The sequence below is a fragment of the Natator depressus genome, chromosome 2 (genome assembly GCF_965152275.1).
Source record: "Natator depressus isolate rNatDep1 chromosome 2, rNatDep2.hap1, whole genome shotgun sequence".
In the NCBI taxonomy this organism is placed as follows: Eukaryota; Metazoa; Chordata; order Testudines; family Cheloniidae; genus Natator; species Natator depressus.
Genome location: NC_134235.1, coordinates 2,969,892 through 2,986,306, shown reverse-complemented (window position 1 = coordinate 2,986,306; position 16,415 = coordinate 2,969,892). Strand labels below are relative to the sequence as shown.

The 16,415-nt window shown below is 55.1% G+C and overlaps 1 protein-coding gene and 1 non-coding gene across 2 annotated transcripts in view; one reads left to right on the top strand and one right to left on the bottom strand.

Moving 5' to 3' along the window:
- The window catches only part of SLC39A4 (solute carrier family 39 member 4), a 30,778-nt gene extending 23,813 nt beyond the window's left edge, over positions 1-6,965 (top strand). Inside the window, exons 7-12 of the mRNA XM_074942920.1 lie at positions 1,177-1,338; positions 1,986-2,093; positions 2,513-2,567; positions 4,889-5,041; positions 5,337-5,524; positions 6,730-6,965. Coding sequence (XP_074799021.1) covers positions 1,177-1,338; positions 1,986-2,093; positions 2,513-2,567; positions 4,889-5,041; positions 5,337-5,524; positions 6,730-6,861 — 798 coding nt within the window. The 3' untranslated portion in view covers positions 6,862-6,965. The remainder of the gene's footprint in view (positions 1-1,176; positions 1,339-1,985; positions 2,094-2,512; positions 2,568-4,888; positions 5,042-5,336; positions 5,525-6,729) is intronic.
- TRNAR-CCG (transfer RNA arginine (anticodon CCG)) lies at positions 4,372-4,444 on the bottom strand. The gene has a single exon. It is a non-coding gene; the product is annotated as a tRNA-Arg (tRNA).
- Positions 6,966-16,415: the final 9,450 nt, after the last annotated feature.

The following is a 16,415-nucleotide window of genomic DNA, read 5'->3' as shown; positions in this document are numbered from 1 at the left end:
CATGGATGTGCGTACGGGCACATGGGTGTATGTGTGGGCACATGGGTGTGTGTGTGGGTATGTGCGACTGCGTATGGACACATGGGTGTGTGTGTGGGTGTCACGGAGTCCCTGGGTGATGCTCTGGAACTGCTCCCCATGAAGCCAGTCAGGACTCTGGGGAAGTCTCCTCTCTGGGAGCAGACTGCCTGCAGGACACACAGCTCCCCCGGCTTCCACCTTCCTGGGTCTGACCTCGGAGCATTCAGCCTCCTCTGCCCCTCCCTGTGCTTCCCACAGCGAGTCCACCCAGGCGGGGTCCTGGGGAAGCCAGAGGGTCCTGCCCCCCAACTTCGCAGTCAGACGTGACTCTCAGCCAGCCAGGAAAACAGAAGGTTTATTAGACGACAGGAACATGGTCTAACACAGAGCTTGCAGGTGCAGAGAACAGGACCCTTCAGCTGGGTCCATTTTGGGGGGCAGTGAGCCAGACAACCACGTCTGCACTTCACTCCACGTCCCCAGCCAGCCCCAAACTGACTCCCCCTCCAGCCCCCCCCCTCCTCTGGGCTTTGTCCCTTTCCCCGGCCAGGAGGGCACCTGATTCCTTTGTTCTCCAACCCTTTAGCTCTCACCTTGCAGGGGGGAAGGGCCCAGGCCATCAGTGGCCAGGAAACAGGGTGTCGGCCATTCTCTGTGTCCAGACCCCTGCACACACCTGCCCTCTAGGGCTCTGCAACGATCATACACCCTTATCCCACCACCTAGATACTTAAGAACTGCATAGGGGAAACTGAGGCACCCCCACAATATTCAGAGGAAACATTAAGAACAGTTCTGCTTCGTCACAGCGGGCATGTGGGAGTGTGTGAACATGGATGTACGTATGGGCATGTGGGTGTAGATATGGGCACATGGGTGTGCTTATGGGCATGTGGGTGTAGCTATGGGCACGTGGATGTACATGAGGGCACTTGCGAGTGCATATGGGCACATGGGAGTGAGTGCACATGGGTGTGCAGATGGCTGCATGCGTGCTGGCCAGTGGGGGGGGCGGGGAGGAGCATGCACATGGGAGTGTGGCAATGGCAGGGGTGTGTGCTTACACACGGGGAGTGCGTGGGCAGAGCGGGGGAGTCCCAGCGTGCCCAAGCGATTCCCCGCCCCGGCTGAGACTCCCTAGTGCTGTCGTTGCAGTTCCTGGGCCTGCACTCGCACGCGGACGAGGGGCACGCGCATGGGGCTGAGGAGGCCGGGCCCAGGGACACCACCTGGAAGCTGCTGGCCGTGCTGGGTGGCATCTATGTCTTCTTCCTCCTGGAGAAGTTCTTCAGCGTCTTGGGGGGCGATGAGCCCAAGGTTTGGGGGGCGACGGAGGCAGGGGGCAGGTGGGGGAGGGAGATGGGGTATTTTGGAGGAGCGGGATGCACAGAAAAAGCAGGTGCTCTCCCCTGGCAGCCAGCACTGACCCCAATGCCCCAGTGCGGCACTAGGGGGTGCTGTGGCGCTGGGAGCAGAGCAGGGGTTCAGCAGGGGGCGCTGTGGTATAGGGAATGGGGCAGGGGCTCAGTAGGGGGCGCTCTCCCCTGGCACTCAGCCCTGACCCCAATGCCCTGGGTGGGGTAGGAGGTGCTGTCCTGCAGGAAGAGGGCTCAGCACGGGGTGCTGGGAGGGGGCCTCAGCAGGGGGCGCTCTCCACTGGCAGGGCAGCACTCACCCCAATGCCCCAGGGGGTGGGGGTATTGGGAACTGTGCTGCTGGAATGGGTTAAAGATCTCCTGGCCCTTTCCCCGCGTCTTAGCCAACACCCCGTCAGGCGCTGCCTGGCTGCCTCCCTGCCTCCCGTTGGGCACAGGTGGTGCTGGCGCTCCATGCCCTGGGCTGCGGGCGGCTGTTGCACCTGCCATGCCCCCAAGGCAGGTGCCCGTGGGGCCCGGGGGCTGCTCCTTGTCGGTGCCGTGGCGGGGGGGAGAGTGCTGGGTGAGCTGTGTGTGTTGTTCTGGCAGGAGGAGGCTGGCGGGGGCCACCCGCACGACCACGCCATGACCTTGCAGCTCTACCAGGCAGAGCAGAAGAGGAAGAAGCAGGAGAAAGGAGCCTCGCAGGCCGACCTGGTAAGGCCCAGCCCCCAGGATGGTGGGGGGGATGACACAGGCTGCAGGACGGGGCCAGCCAGGTGGGTCTCACCCGCTGGGCAGCGCCAGGTACAGCCCAGTGAGCACGTCCCTGAACGTCGCCTCCCCCTTGCTAACTTCGCAGCCTGGCACAGCTCTGGGGCTGGCCTGGCAGTGAAGGGGTTAGGGGCAGTTCTGCGTCCTGCTCACGGCTGCCCTCTGCTGGGCGGAGCGGGGTGCGTGTCCCATGCTGGCTGTGCCTGGCCCTGCTGGGGGTGTGGCCAGGGGTCCCAGGGTCACTGCTCGGGTGGAGGTCTGGGCCCCACGGGGCACCCTCAGGCAGCTGCTGCCAGCAGAGGGCTCCCCCAGGTGAGGGCCAACCCTCATGCTCCTTGTCCGTCCATCCCTCCTTCCTCCAGGTCACCGCGGAGGAAGCCAGTCTCAGCAAGACGGGGCAGGGGAGACGCACCCGGGGTGAGTGAGTTAGTGCCTCTACCCTGCAAGGGGCGCCAGCCCTGTGAGCCCCTCGGTGCCACTCTCCAGCCCCAGCAACCAGCCTCCAGCCCCGGAACCTCAAAGAATCAATCCTGAAGCACTTACATGAGAGGAAAGTGATCAGGAACAGTCAGCATGGATTCACCAAGGGAAGGTCATGCCTGACTAATCTAATCGCCTTTTATGATGAGATTACTGGTTCTGTGGATGAAGGGAAAGCAGTGGATGTATTGTTTCTTGACTTTAGCAAAGCTTTTGACATGGTCTCCCACAGTATTCTTGTCAGCAAGTTAAGGAAGTATGGGCTGGATGAATGCACTATAAGGTGGGTAGAAAGCTGGCTAGATTGTCGGGCTCAACGGGTAGTGATCAATGGCTCCATGTCTAGTTGGCAGCCGGTGTCAAGTGGAGTGCCCCAGGGGTCAGTCCTGGGGCCGGTTTTGTTCAATATCTTCATAAACGATCTGGAGGATGGTGTGGATTGCACTCTCAGCAAATTTGCAGATGATACTAAACTGGGAGGAGTGGTAGATACGCTGGAGGGGAGAGATAGGATACAGAAGGACCTAGACAAATTGGAGGATTGGGCCAAAAGAAATCTGATGAGGTTCAATAAGGATAAGTGCAGGGTCCTACACTTAGGATGGAAGAATCCAATGCACCGCTACAGACTAGGGACTGAATGGCTAGGCAGCAGTTCTGCGGAAAAGGACCTAGGGGTGACAGTGGACGAGAAGCTGGATATGAGTCAGCAGTGTGCCCTTGTTGCCAAGAAGGCCAATGGCATTTTGGGATGTATAAGTAGGGGCATAGCGAGCAGATCTAGGGACGTGATCGTTCCCCTCTATTCGACACTGGTGAGGCCTCATCTGGAGTACTGTGTCCAGTTTTGGGCCCCACACTACAAGAAGGATGTGGATAAATTGGAGAGAGTCCAGCGAAGGGCAACAAAAATGATTAGGGGTCTAGAGCACATGACTTATGAGGAGAGGCTGAGGGAGCTGGGATTGTTTAGTCTGCAGAAGAGAAGAATGAGGGGGGATTTGATAGCTGCTTTCAACTACCTGAAAGGGGGTTCCAAAGAGGATGGCTCTAGACTGTTCTCAATGGTAGCAGATGACAGAACGAGGAGTAATGGTCTCAAGCTGCAATGGGGGAGGTTTAGATTGGATATTAGGAAAAACTTTTTCACTAAGAGGGTGGTGAAACACTGGAATGCGTTACCTAGGGAGGTGGTAGAATCTCCTTCCTTAGAGGTTTTTAAGGTCAGGCTTGACAAAGCCCTGGCTGGGATGATTTAACTGGGAATTGGTCCTGCTTCGAGCAGGGGGTTGGACTAGATGACCTTCTGGGGTCCCTTCCAACCCTGATATTCTATGATTCTATGACTCTATGAACCCCCCAATCAGACCCCATCCAGCCCCAACACCCCCCAATCAGACCCCCCCAACCCCGCAACCGCCCAATCAGACCCCCCCCAGCCCCAACGCCCCCCCAATCAGAACCCCCCCACCCCAACCTCGGAACACCCAATCAGACCCCACCCAGGGGGGTAGGATCGGCTCAGGCACTGGAAGGCTGGAGCAGAGGAAATCCCTGGGGTAGGGGCCACCCTGTGTCTGGGAGGCCAGGGCAGGTGGGACCTACAGCCTCTTACCCGCAGCCCTGGGGCTTCATCTTTCTGCTGCTGCTCCTGCCTGGTGCCCCCTGGCACTTCGCTGCCCCTGGCGCATTCACCCCCCAGCTTAGCGGTTTGGGAAAAGCAGAAATATTGGTTGCCCCCCAACCCAGGTGGGACTTGAACCCACAATCCCCAGCTCCGGAGGCTGGTGCCTTATCCATTAGGCCACTGGGCCATTGGTGGGGGAGCTGCTCTCACACACTCACACAGTGACAAGGGCTTGACATTGTTCCACCCCAGCAGAGGCACCAGGCCTGGGGCCACGTGGGTCTTCGGGGCTTCATGACCCATCCCTAAAGTATCTGCCGTTCACTGCTGTCAGAGACGGGCACCAGGGTCGCTGGGCTGAGGCTGTGCAGGAGGGGGCGGGGATCCTGGCAAGCTGGGCCTGGGGGTCTGGGTGGGTGGGGCCGGGGGTCCCAGGCTGGCTGGGCCTGGGGCTGTGGGCAGGGCAGGGGACCCAGGCTGCCTGGGCCTGGGGGTGTGGGTGGGGCAGGGGGCCTGGGGGTTGGGCCTGGGGGTCTGGGTATGTGGGGTGGCGGGCCCCAGGCTGGCGGTGGTCTCTCCATTGGGAGGGGACCGGCCCCTGGCCCAGCCCTGACTGCCCTTCACTCCACAGAGCAGCGCATGATCCCCTACATGATCACCATCGGAGACGCCATCCACAACTTCGCCGACGGGCTGGCCGTGGGGGCCGCCTTCTCCACCTCCTGGAAGACGGGGCTGGCCACATCGCTGGCCGTGCTGTGCCACGAGCTGCCGCATGAGCTAGGTGGGCGGCTGCCCCGGGGGGTGGGGGAGTCACCGGATGCTCAGCCAGCGCTGGGCTGCCCCAAGGCCGTGCTGTGGGGTATTCAGCCCAGACCCCCAGGGGAAATTTCCCAGGGACTCTGGCCCGGGACCGGCTCAGAGCCGCTCTTACCGGGCTAGCTGTGGGGTGACTCCAGGCTCTGGCTGGGCCAGCCCAGGGGAGGTGACGCCCAGCCCAGGCTGGTGTAGTGGGGGGCGACCGGCCGCCCAGGCGAATGGCAGCCCCCGCTGACGGGCTCTTGTTCCCACCCCGCCAGGGGACTTCGCGGCTCTGCTGCACGCGGGGCTAAGCGTCAAGAAGGCCTTGCTGCTGAACTTCGGCAGTGCCCTGACCGCCTTCCTCGGCCTCTACATCGCGCTCTCGGTGACGACGGGCGAGGAGTTCCAGGCCTGGATCTTCACCGTGGCCACGGGCCTCTTCCTCTACGTGGCCCTTTGCGACATGGTGAGCGGCTCGCACGCAGGCTTCCCCTGGCTACGGACCCCTGCCCTGCCCCCACGCCCAGCTCGCGAGAGTCCTAATCCAAGGGTCCCGCTGAGAGCTGAGTCTGGGGGTGTGGGGAGCCCAGGGCTGAGCTAGCAGGGGCTGCGGGTTGGGATTGAGGGGCATCGGCAGAGCTGGGGGAGTGGGGAGCCCAGGGCTGAGCTAGCAGGGGGCTCCGGGTCGGGATTGAGGGGTGTCGGCATAGTGGCATGGGGGGTAGCCTAGTACTGGCTTTCTCCTCAGTGCCCCTCGTTTTCATTAGCACAGAGTTCTCCCCTGAATTCAGTGAGGTGAGGGGGGCAGAGCCCAGGGGGTGCCAGAGGCTGGCGATGGGGGGCAGGGCCTGCTGCAGCAGGGAACACAGGGCGCCTCGGCTCAGGGGCCAGGGCTGCACTTGCTGAGCCCCTTGCTAGCCCTGCCGTCCTGGGGGAGCCCAGAATTCCCTGTTTCGCTGCCCCCAGGGGGTCTGGGGTCTGGGCAGTGTCACTGCAGCCCTCCCCCGCCCTCGTTCCCTGTCACACCCGCCCCCTCCGTCCAGCCCACGGGCACCGACCTCCCGCTCCCGGCCGGGGGTTCCGGCAGAGCTCCCCAGCTCCGCGGGCTGGCCAGGGCGTCCCATGGCTGGGAGCCCTGCGGGGAAGCCAGGGCAGTGCAGCAAGCATGCGCCCCAGTCAGGGCGGATGCCCGTGGGCTGTGGTGCCGAAAGCGGGGTGGGGACTTGCTAGGGGGCGCGCTCCCTTCAGGGTCCTAATGTGCCGGCCAGCGCGACGGGGCGCTGCCTTTCGGATGAGACGTGAAACGCAGGCCCCTGATCTCTTGCACTCAGCAAAGCTCCCAGGGTACTTTCCCGCTGCTGGGGCCTTAGCCCCCTGTCCTGGCCGAACCCCAGTGTGGGCGCTTCCCTTCGGCCGCCCCTGCAGCTGGGATTTATCTGGGCAGTGGTGCTGTGGCCGTAAGCCAGTTGCCCTGACCCACCCCAGAGGTGGCTGCATTTCAGTGGTGGGTGCTGTGAATCCTGCTGGGAGAGCTGTGGGCCCTGCGGTGCTGTAGCCCCTGACCGAGTTGCCCTCACAGTGCAGGGCTGCCGGGGCCACGCGCCCCAGGCTGGGGCTCCGTACCGGGCACGGTGGGTGCAGGCCCTGCCCTAACCCCCCTTTCCCTTCCAGCTGCCCACCATGATGAACGTGAAGGACAAGCGGCCCTGGCTGCTCTTCGCCCTGCACAACCTGGGCCTGCTGGGTGGCTGGGCCATCCTGCTGCTGCTGTCCCTGTATGAGGAGAACCTCACCCTGCTGTGACCCCTGCCCGGCCCCCCATGGACCTGAGCCCACAGGGGGAGGTGGGGCTGTTTCCAGGGGGGAGGGGCACAACCAAGCAATGGACATGACTGAGGGGGGGCTGCTCTTCAGCGATGCCCGTGGATTGTCTGCAGAGCACCCTGTGCCCTGTCTGTTTGTGCTATTTATTGGGAGAGCAACACCCCCTGGGCCCTGCGCGGGCACTCAGAGGGATGGCACCGTTCACACCCAGCCCTCGGGCCATGCGCAGGCACTCAGAGGGATGGCACCGTTCACACCCAGCCCTCGGGCCATGCGTGGGCACTTAGAGGTGAGGCACCGTTCACACACAGCCCCCGGGCGCACCCCAGGGCAGCCACCCCAAACACAGATCTCAGGGACACTCTTCCCCCACCCCAGGGATCGCCCCTCCCACGGCACTGCTCACCCAGCGCGGCTCCGCTCCCTGGGGCTTGGCTCAGGTCCTGCCACCCTGCCCCCACCCCCTCCAAACTACCCCAGGTGCCCTGCAGGCCACACAGCTGGGCAGCCCCTCTGGACAGGGATGGCCTGGGGCTCTCTGGAGCGGCCCATTGCTTGCTCAGTGCCCGGCCCAAGGGAGCCCGATTTCTGCCAGGGCCTCCCGGTGCCACCATCTCACACAGCCCAGCCATAGACCCCAAACTCCCCCCACAGACCCTCTGCCCCACGCTGATCCCACACGGCTGCTCAGTGAAGGAGCCTCGTGCCGCCCCCTGCTCACACTCAGCCCTGCCCCGCAGCAGTGGGGAGAGCGGAAGGGGCTGGGAGGAGGCCACTGGCTTGGTTGTGCCAGGGGATCCGTGATGGCTCATGCCATGCCCGAGTCCCGCAGAGCTCAGCCTGTCCCATGGACAATAAAACGATGCGTCTCCCAAGCTCTCTCAGCCTTGCTATGGGCGAGGGCTGGGGCTGTGACGGGCCCAGGGCAGGGGGGTGGGACGTGCCCAGGCACCTGTGCCAATGGGGCCCATAAGTGGCTGAAGGTTCCAGCCCCCTCTGGCTGCTGCTCAGAGGCCGTGCCAGGGGCTGGCAGGTCACAGGGCCAGTTCCTGGGAAGGGGTACAGCCTACGCACTGAGTTTTCTTTTCCCCCAAGGGGTGCTCCACCCCTGCTCTGCCCCAAAGCCCTGCCCCACTCTGCTTCTGCCCTGCCCTCATTGTGCCTCTTCCCACTTCTGCCCCACCCCCTTCCCTGAGGCTGCACCCTCACTCCACCTCTTCCCACCCTCCGCCCTCCAGGCCCCACCTGCCCACCGCTCCCTGCCCTCCGCCCTCCCTCCCTGACCCAGGAGAGATTTCCTGAGACTCTGGCCCATGTGGCTCCTGGCCGAGGGCCTGCGGTGCTTGGGGTTGGGGCCGTGCCCCATATGCACCAACTCTAATTGGGTGCTCTGCACCCCCCAACCACAGCTGTTCGGACGGCTCGGGAGGGAGCCCTGGCAGCCAATGAGCCCTGGCTGAACACGCACGGTCCCTCTGTGTGCCCAAGGGCAGCTGGGAAACCGAGGCCCCGTCCATGGGCACAGTTTGACGTCTATTTGGGGGGGGTCAAGGGGGTTAATAATATATAGAGGCCTAATTTCTGGATTTACCGAATGTTAGTGGTAGTTAAATTATAATGGACTTGAAATCACAAATACAGTTTACATTCATTATTTAATCACCTTTTTTATTTTAACATAATTATTTGCCATGTTTACCAGCTACCATTGAGAAATCAACATTAGCATAGAAACAAATTCTTGAATAAAGAGAACCGAGCACTCTCATGTAATTATGAATCATGTCTCCCTCGTTTGAGAGTTACATAAACATTGTCTTACTATAGAAATACTGTCTTTATCTTCATGTAGAAGCAATCATCTTTCCCTTGGGTTAGCTTTTCTTGGTTTTCGAGTAAAATAATTTGATGGGCCTAAATTAAAACAGAACAATATTTTACTCAAGTTCAAACTTGTAGAGGTCACAGTCATTTCTCTGTAGATACTTTGCATCACCCTCTAGAGTCTAATCGAAAACGTTATCCGTGCCATAGGTTTTTAAAGTAATTTCTCAGTGTGCTGGATCTAATTCCCATGGAAGTCAATAGGAGTCTTCGGCAAAGTCTACACTACACACTTGCTGTGGTATAATGACGTCAGTCGGGGCGTGAAAAATCCACGCACCCCCATGCTACATAGTTATAGTGACCCAACCCCCCCCTCCCCCAGCCCCGCAGGCACTGCTATGTCGGTGGAAGAGCGTCTCTCTTCCATTGGCTTAAAGCATTGTGATGAAGTGGGACTGTTCTTAATGTTTCCTCTGAATACTGTAGGGGTGCCTCAGTTTCCCCTATGCATTTCTAAACTCTCTAGGTGGTGGGATAAGGGGGAGTAATTGTTGCAAAGGGCCAGTGTACATAAATGGCCAACACTCTGTCTCCTGGCAACTGATGGCCTGGTCCCTTCCCTTCCCCCCTGCAAGGTGAGAGCTAAAGGGTTGGAGAACAAAGGAATCTGGTGACCTCCTGGCCTGGAAAAGGGACAAAGCCCAGAGGAGGAGGGGCTGGAGAGTGAGTCAGTTTGGACAGGCTGGGGACGTGGAGTGAAGTGCAGACGTGGTTGTCTGGCTCACTGCCCCCCAAAATGGACCCAGCTGAGGGATCCGGTTCTCTGCACCTACAAGCTCTGTTTTAGACCATGTTCCTGTCATCTAATAAACCTCTGTTTTACTGGCTGGCTGAGAGTCACGTCTGACTGCGAAGTTGGGGTGCAGGACCCTCTGGCTTCTCCAGGAGCCCCGCATGAGCGGACTTGCTGTGGGAAGCACAGGGAGGGGCAGAGGATGCTGAATGCTCCGAGGTCAGACCCAGGAAGGTGGAAGCTGTGTGAGCTGTGTGTCCTGAAGACAGGCTGCTCCCAGCGAGGAGCCTTCCCCAGAGTCCTGCCTGGCTTCATGGGGAGCAGTTCCAGAGCATCGCCCGGGGACCCCATGACAAGCATCTTCTCCAGACCCCTACAGCAGTGCAGCTCCATCTGTGAAATTGGCAAGAATGGGCGTGAATTTAGTAGGGCCTCTTGATTCTATACAACTGCTCCATTTGGGTGTCCAGCGAACCTGGGTCCGCTTGAGAGCGAGGACCTGAAATCACAGGAACTTCCGTTGAATTCAGCTTTCAGTTTGTCCCCAGACTCTGAGCAAGCAGGCGGGAAGGGAAGAAAAGGGAAAGAAACATCTACAAAACAAGATTTGTACGGCCCACTCCAAACTGAGTTCTCCTTATGGCACCTATATCTCATCCTTTGCACAAAGCAGATCTGCCTGCATCGCTTGCCACAGAGTTAATGGTATTTTTAATAACCACATTGTATTTATTATCCTTACAAAATGGAAATAAAACCCTTATATGACATATGATCAAATATGTCTTTCAGAAAGACCAGGAGATAAATTTTCTCTTTCCCTGTGTCACGTTCTCCTGGGATGGGAGGGCTGCTATCTTTTGTTGCTGTTCAGTAAAACAAGTCTAAACTGTTTTTTCATCCCCAAACAGACCACGCCCAGTGTAACGAGGCTGGTTCTGGTGGGACCCAACGGAGAGCGCCAATTCAGGACACATTGCTTCGAGCAGGGCGGTTACAGCCCCAGGCTGGGGTTTCTGTGCACACCGAGGCAAACCAAACCAGCCAGACAGAGCAGACTTTGGTTTTACCCCACTGGCTAACCACAAGTCACACAAGCAATTCCCTTGGACACTCCAGTTTCCTAGTATCCCCCCCAGTGCCACTCGTTATGGGGACAAATGGTTGTGAAAACCAATACCCCAGTAAAAGAAAAAGGTTCTCTCGATCCCAAAAGACCAAGCCCCAGGCCCAGGTCAATATACAAGTCAGATCTTACACAGAAATCACACTGTTGCCAATCCTTTCGAATCTAAAATCTAAAGGTTTATTCATAAAAGGAAAAGGATAGAGATGAGAGCTAGAATGGGTTCAATGGAATCAATGACATACAGTAACGGCCAAGTTCTTGGTTCAGGCTTGTAGCAGGGATGGAATAAACTGCAGGTTCAAATCCAGTCTCTGGAGAACATCCCCAGCTGGGATGGGTCCTTCAGTCCTTGGTTCAAAGCTTCAGTGTAGCAAAGTCCCTCCAGAGGTATGAAGCAGGATTGAAGACCAGATGGAGGATCTGCAGCAGCCTTTTATAGTCTCTTGCCATGTGGTCTGTCTTCCTTTGTCCCAAAGACAAGCTGCCCATCCCATGGCCTGGAAAAACCTCAGAGTTCTGTCCATAGGCAGGTCCCTGCCTACCTTGCTGAGTCCCAAGGTGTGTCTGCCTTCTCTCAATGGGTCAGTTGTATAGCGGATGGTCCTTAATGGGCCATCCAGCAGGCTAGGCAGAGCTGACACCAACTTGTCTGGGGTGTCACCCAGAAGCATAGCGTAAGTTTGGAATACAGACAGTATAGAGCCAATACTTATATCTTTAAATACAAAAATGATACATGCAACCAGATCGCATAATCCTAACCAGCAAACCATAACCTCGTCTTAGACGCCTTATTTGACCCCCTTTATACACGATTTGGTGCCACTACAGGATCTTGGTTGCAACAATGTTCTGTACGGTCCCAGTTCAAGTCAATAACGTCACACCCAGTAATTACGCTTTGCTTCAACACATGCAATGCCCACATCAAACCATTGCTAAAGCCTGTCCCCTGCCCCTCCATGCCAGGTGCACCAGGATAGTGAGCAAGAGACACAGTCCAACAGGCATGCCCAGCTGTGCCCTCCAATCCAGATATGGGGCAGGCAGGCTCAGCCTGGCAGGACTCAAGTTCTCAGATGTGGGGGGGATGTGGATGCACAGGGGCTCATTGGAGGATTCTGGGTGCAGGGGGAATGGGACTCTACAGGGGGGTCCAGGTGAAGGTGGTTGGAGCTCAGTGGGGGGGTGTCTGGGTGCTGGGGGGAGGGCTTAGTAGGTGGGGTCCAGATGCATGAGGGTTGGGCAGAAGGGGGGGAAACTTCCCATACAGTGACCCTGCCCCCCCATGGGTAAGGAGCGATGGGGGCAGGAAGCAGGGGGGAGTGCGAAGCTTCCTGCAGCTGGGGGAGACTCCTGGGGGTAGGTCTGACCACCCCAGTGGCTCCCTGCAAGGGAAGTCCTGTCCCCCGCATCTAGCAGCTGAGTGCTCCCCTGGGTTGGGAAGCAGCCTGGCTCTCCTCGCTGAAAACAGCCATGGTCCATGTGGGAAACTGACCAGCAGGCACAGAGTGCCCCCCCCCCCCCCGCACATTCCTTCTGCCCCCCTAATGGCCTGGCAGGAAGGGGCAAGCAGTGACTCCAGGGGCTCTGTGCCTGCTGGTCACTTTCCCCACATGAGCTGCGAGAGAGCTGATCCCTGCCCTTCCCTTAGGCAGTGCACATGGGCAAACTGATCAGCAGGCACCTGGAATCCCCGCCCCCCGATCCGATGGCTCCTCCGCGGGGGGAACAGGGCTAGGGGACAAATCCGGGTGCTCCCCTGCACACCCCCCCTGCAATGCACCCAGTGTGTGTGGGGGGGCATGTTCCCCTATAACATACCCATAACCTCCTCCCATGCCACTCAGTGAGAGCCATGCTAGGGATGGCCCCTCTCTGATAGCCCAGTGGGCCCTGCCTACTGCTCCCGGACCCAGCCCTGCACCCCCACCCACTGGTCCCAGGCTAAGCCCCCGTGCCTGCCCCGCACCTACTGCCCCCTGGTCCCGGGCTCAGCCCCTGTGCCTGCCCCACCAGTGGTTTCCCCAGGAATTGAAATGGGGGGTGTGTGTGTGTTCAAATTTACAGGGGGTGTGTGTCAGTGCTGATGAAGGGTGAGACCGTGAGGGTGAAGGGGGGCTGTATGGCACCACAGTAAAAACTGAAAAATGTTTCATGACTATTTTATTAGATTTAACTCATGTTTTAAAATCACACAAATTAAAGTTGGCTACTCAAGCCTTCTATGAAGCACTACGTCCACATCCTTCTTGGTTTCTTGTTATAATTTTGCACAACTCTGTTAATGAACTTCTTGAATGCCATGCGTTCATCTTGGGTGGCTTCTCGTGTGTCCGGTACTTCCATTCCTTCAATTGATACGCTCACTGGTTCATTCACAGGATCAGGCAGAAGGTGACTTCTTTCAGAACACAAAATTCTAGTCAATGATGAAGAAGAACGCTCAGCTGTAGCTGTTGTGACTGGGAGTAGAAAGAGATGAATTCCTACTTCCTTCATCCCAGGAAACAGAGCACAAAGATCGGGTCGAGCCACTAGTGATGATAAAAAAGAAGTTGAAGTCAAATCTTCATTCATTCGTCATATGATATTCCACTCGGTGTTCGAATTCTCTATTCTGTCCTGAGCACATGGCAGCCCCATGGCTGGTCGTGCTTCACTCCACTCCGCTGTCAGTGTTTTATAGGACAGGGATCTGTAAAAGCAGCGTAGAGGGTGAGTAGAATCTAGAAGTCGCTGTTGTAGATTTTTAAGAATCAAGGCTGTGTACTTTTTCAGTTGTCTTAACAAAAAACACTTCTTGTCTTCTTCACTTAAGGATTCAGTACAAATGCCTTCATTAGTCAACTTCTGGACTGAAGTCTTTGCTTCTTTCAGTACTTTTTCAATGGATAGCTCTCTGATTGATCCAAATGTAGCCTCTCTTGCTGGACAAAGATCTACTACTGTTCTAGCAGATGCCCGGATGGCATTGTTTAATGACCCAAGTGGTTTCAACAGTAGACTTAAGAGAGAGAACGGCAATAGTCTTCTCTGAATGTAGTAGCAAAAGTAATCCACCAGCCTCACTACTTAGATCCATCCCACCTTGGTAGATACTTTCCAAAGCCAGTAATAATGGCTGGAGTAATTTTAAGACAACAGCCAAGGATCGCTCATGAGAAAGCCAGCGGGTTTTCCCAGGTTGGACTAATTTGAACTTCAGTCCCAGTGTATCTTCTATATTTTCCAAGATATTCAGTCTTTTTGGACTCTTGCTGAAAAAAGAATACAATGAAGACATTAAATTTATAGCTTTTTTAATGTCTTTTGAAGATTTTGCAGCTTGTACTTGTGCTAGTTGGAGTAGATGGCCTCTGCCGTGCGTATAGGAGAGAACAGGGTTACACTTTTCTCTGAGCAAAGCTTGTACTCCACCATGTCTTCCAGAGAAGTTTGCAGCTCCATCAAATGCACAAGCAGCCATCTGTCTGGGGTCCAATTGACAAGCATTTAACTCTCCTCAGATGTGGGTTGTCACAGATGCAGCCGATGTGTCTTCTATAACTTGAACATCTAGAAATGCATCTACTGGCCTACCCCTGACATCAAGATAACACACACAATGACTTAATACTTGATGCCCATTTGCACCGGTGCATTCATCAGCCATGTATGCAAATGTTTTGAATGTGGTGAGAGAGTTCTTCACTTTTTCAGCTGCTGAGTCTTTCACTGTTGCACCGCACACTTCTAGCCAGTCAGTTGAGTTTCTTGCAGAAAGACGGTGAGCATTTGCTGGTCTTGTTCGGAACCAGCGTTCAACTCCAGGATGAACAAGTGACAATGCACTTAACATTGGCCTCCAGTTTGTAGTGTGTGGCGTCTCTTGCTTAAATAGAAAGTAGGATGCCACAGCCATGTTTGTTCGCATGAACTGTGTTGTGTCTCCAGCATTCTTAACAGCCTCATTAAGTACGTCTAAAATTGGCTTTGAAAGGGGGCTTATAAGGCTTTCTGCATGTTGATGCACTCCAGAGGCCTGGTGTTTTGCAGCCTTTTCACGTACTTTGTCAACATTGGCTTTGCTGATTGGTCTGACAAACCCAGCTCTTCCACTTTTACCAATTGTAGCATTGGGAAGCTTTCCTTCTTCATAAGCTTTTTTGCAAGAGGTGCACCAGTAGCCATCTTTTGTAACTTCAATAAATGGGAACACTTTGACCGACAAACATCGGTAACTGCCTTTAGGTCTTGGAGACACGGTTTCTTCAGTAGGTAGCTGTATTCGTGCTTTGGGCTGGTCGGATGTAGATCTGACACTCGAACCTTCAGACGACATGTTGATATATTCTTGGTTCTTGACGTGTTCTTCACCTTGGTTAGTTTTTGAGGCCTTTGAGTGGAAAACCTGTTGTATTGTTTTTTGTCTGGTCATTTTCACTTTGACCTGCAACATATAAAAGAGATATGAATAAACTAAATGTTTTGTTAGGATAATGCAAATTTAACATCATGATAATACAAGTTACACCAAAACACATAACAGGTCTAGATTTCTAAAAAAATATAAATTAAAAAAAATGTATTTAATTTAAATTGACTTTTGAAAAGTAAGCCATCATGGGATAAGAGGGAAGGTCCTCTCATGGATCAGTAACTGGTTAAAAGATGGCAAACAAAGGGCAGGAATAAATTATCAGTTTTCAGAATGGAGAAAGATAAATAGAGGTGTCCCTGAGGGGTCGGTACTGGGACCATTACTGTTCAACATATTCATAAATGATCTGGAAAAAGGTGTAAACAGTGAGGGGGCAAAATTTGCAGATGATACAAAACTATTCAAGATAGTTAAGTCCCAGGCAGACTGTGAAGAGCTACAAAGGGATCTCACAAAACTGGGTGACTGGGCAACAAAATGGCAGATGAAATTCAGTATTGATAAATGCAAAGTAATGCACAATGGAAAACAATCTCAACTATACATACAAAATGATGGAGTCTGAATTAGCTGTTACCACTCAAGAAAGAGATCTTGGAGTCATTGTGGATGGTTCTCTGACAACATCCACTCAGTGTGCAGCGGCAGTCAAAAAAAGCAAACAGAATGTTGGGAATCATTAGGAAAGAGATAGATAATAAGACAGAAAATATCATATTGCCTCTCTATAAATCCATGGTACATGCACACCTTGAATACTGTGTGCAGATCTGGTCACCCCATCCCAAAAAAAGATATATTGGAATTGGAAAAGGTACAGAGACGGGCAACTAAAATGATTAGGGGTATGAAGCAGGAGGAGAGATTAAAATGACTGGGAATGTTCAGCTTAGAAAAGAGACGACTAAGGGGGGAAATATGATAGAGGTCTATAAAATCTTGACTGGTGTGAAGAAAGCGAATAAGGAAATGTTATTTAATCCTTCACATAACACAAGAACTAGCAGTCACCCAATGAAATTAATAGGCAGCAGGTTTTAAAAAAACAAAAGGAAGTACTTCTTCACACAACATAAAGTCAACCCGTGGAACTCTTTGCCAGGAGATGCTGTGAAGACCAAAACTATAACAGGATTAAAAAAAGAACTAGATAAATTTCTGGAGAATAGGTCCATCAGTGGCTATTAGCCAGGATGGGGAGGGATGCAACACCATGCTCTGAGTGTCCCTAGCCTGTTTGCCAGAAGCTGGGAATGGGCAACAGGGGATGGATCATTTGATGGTTACCTGTTCTGTTCATTCCCTCTGAAGCACCTGGCCTTGACCACTGTCAGAAGACAGGATACTGGGCTAGATGGACC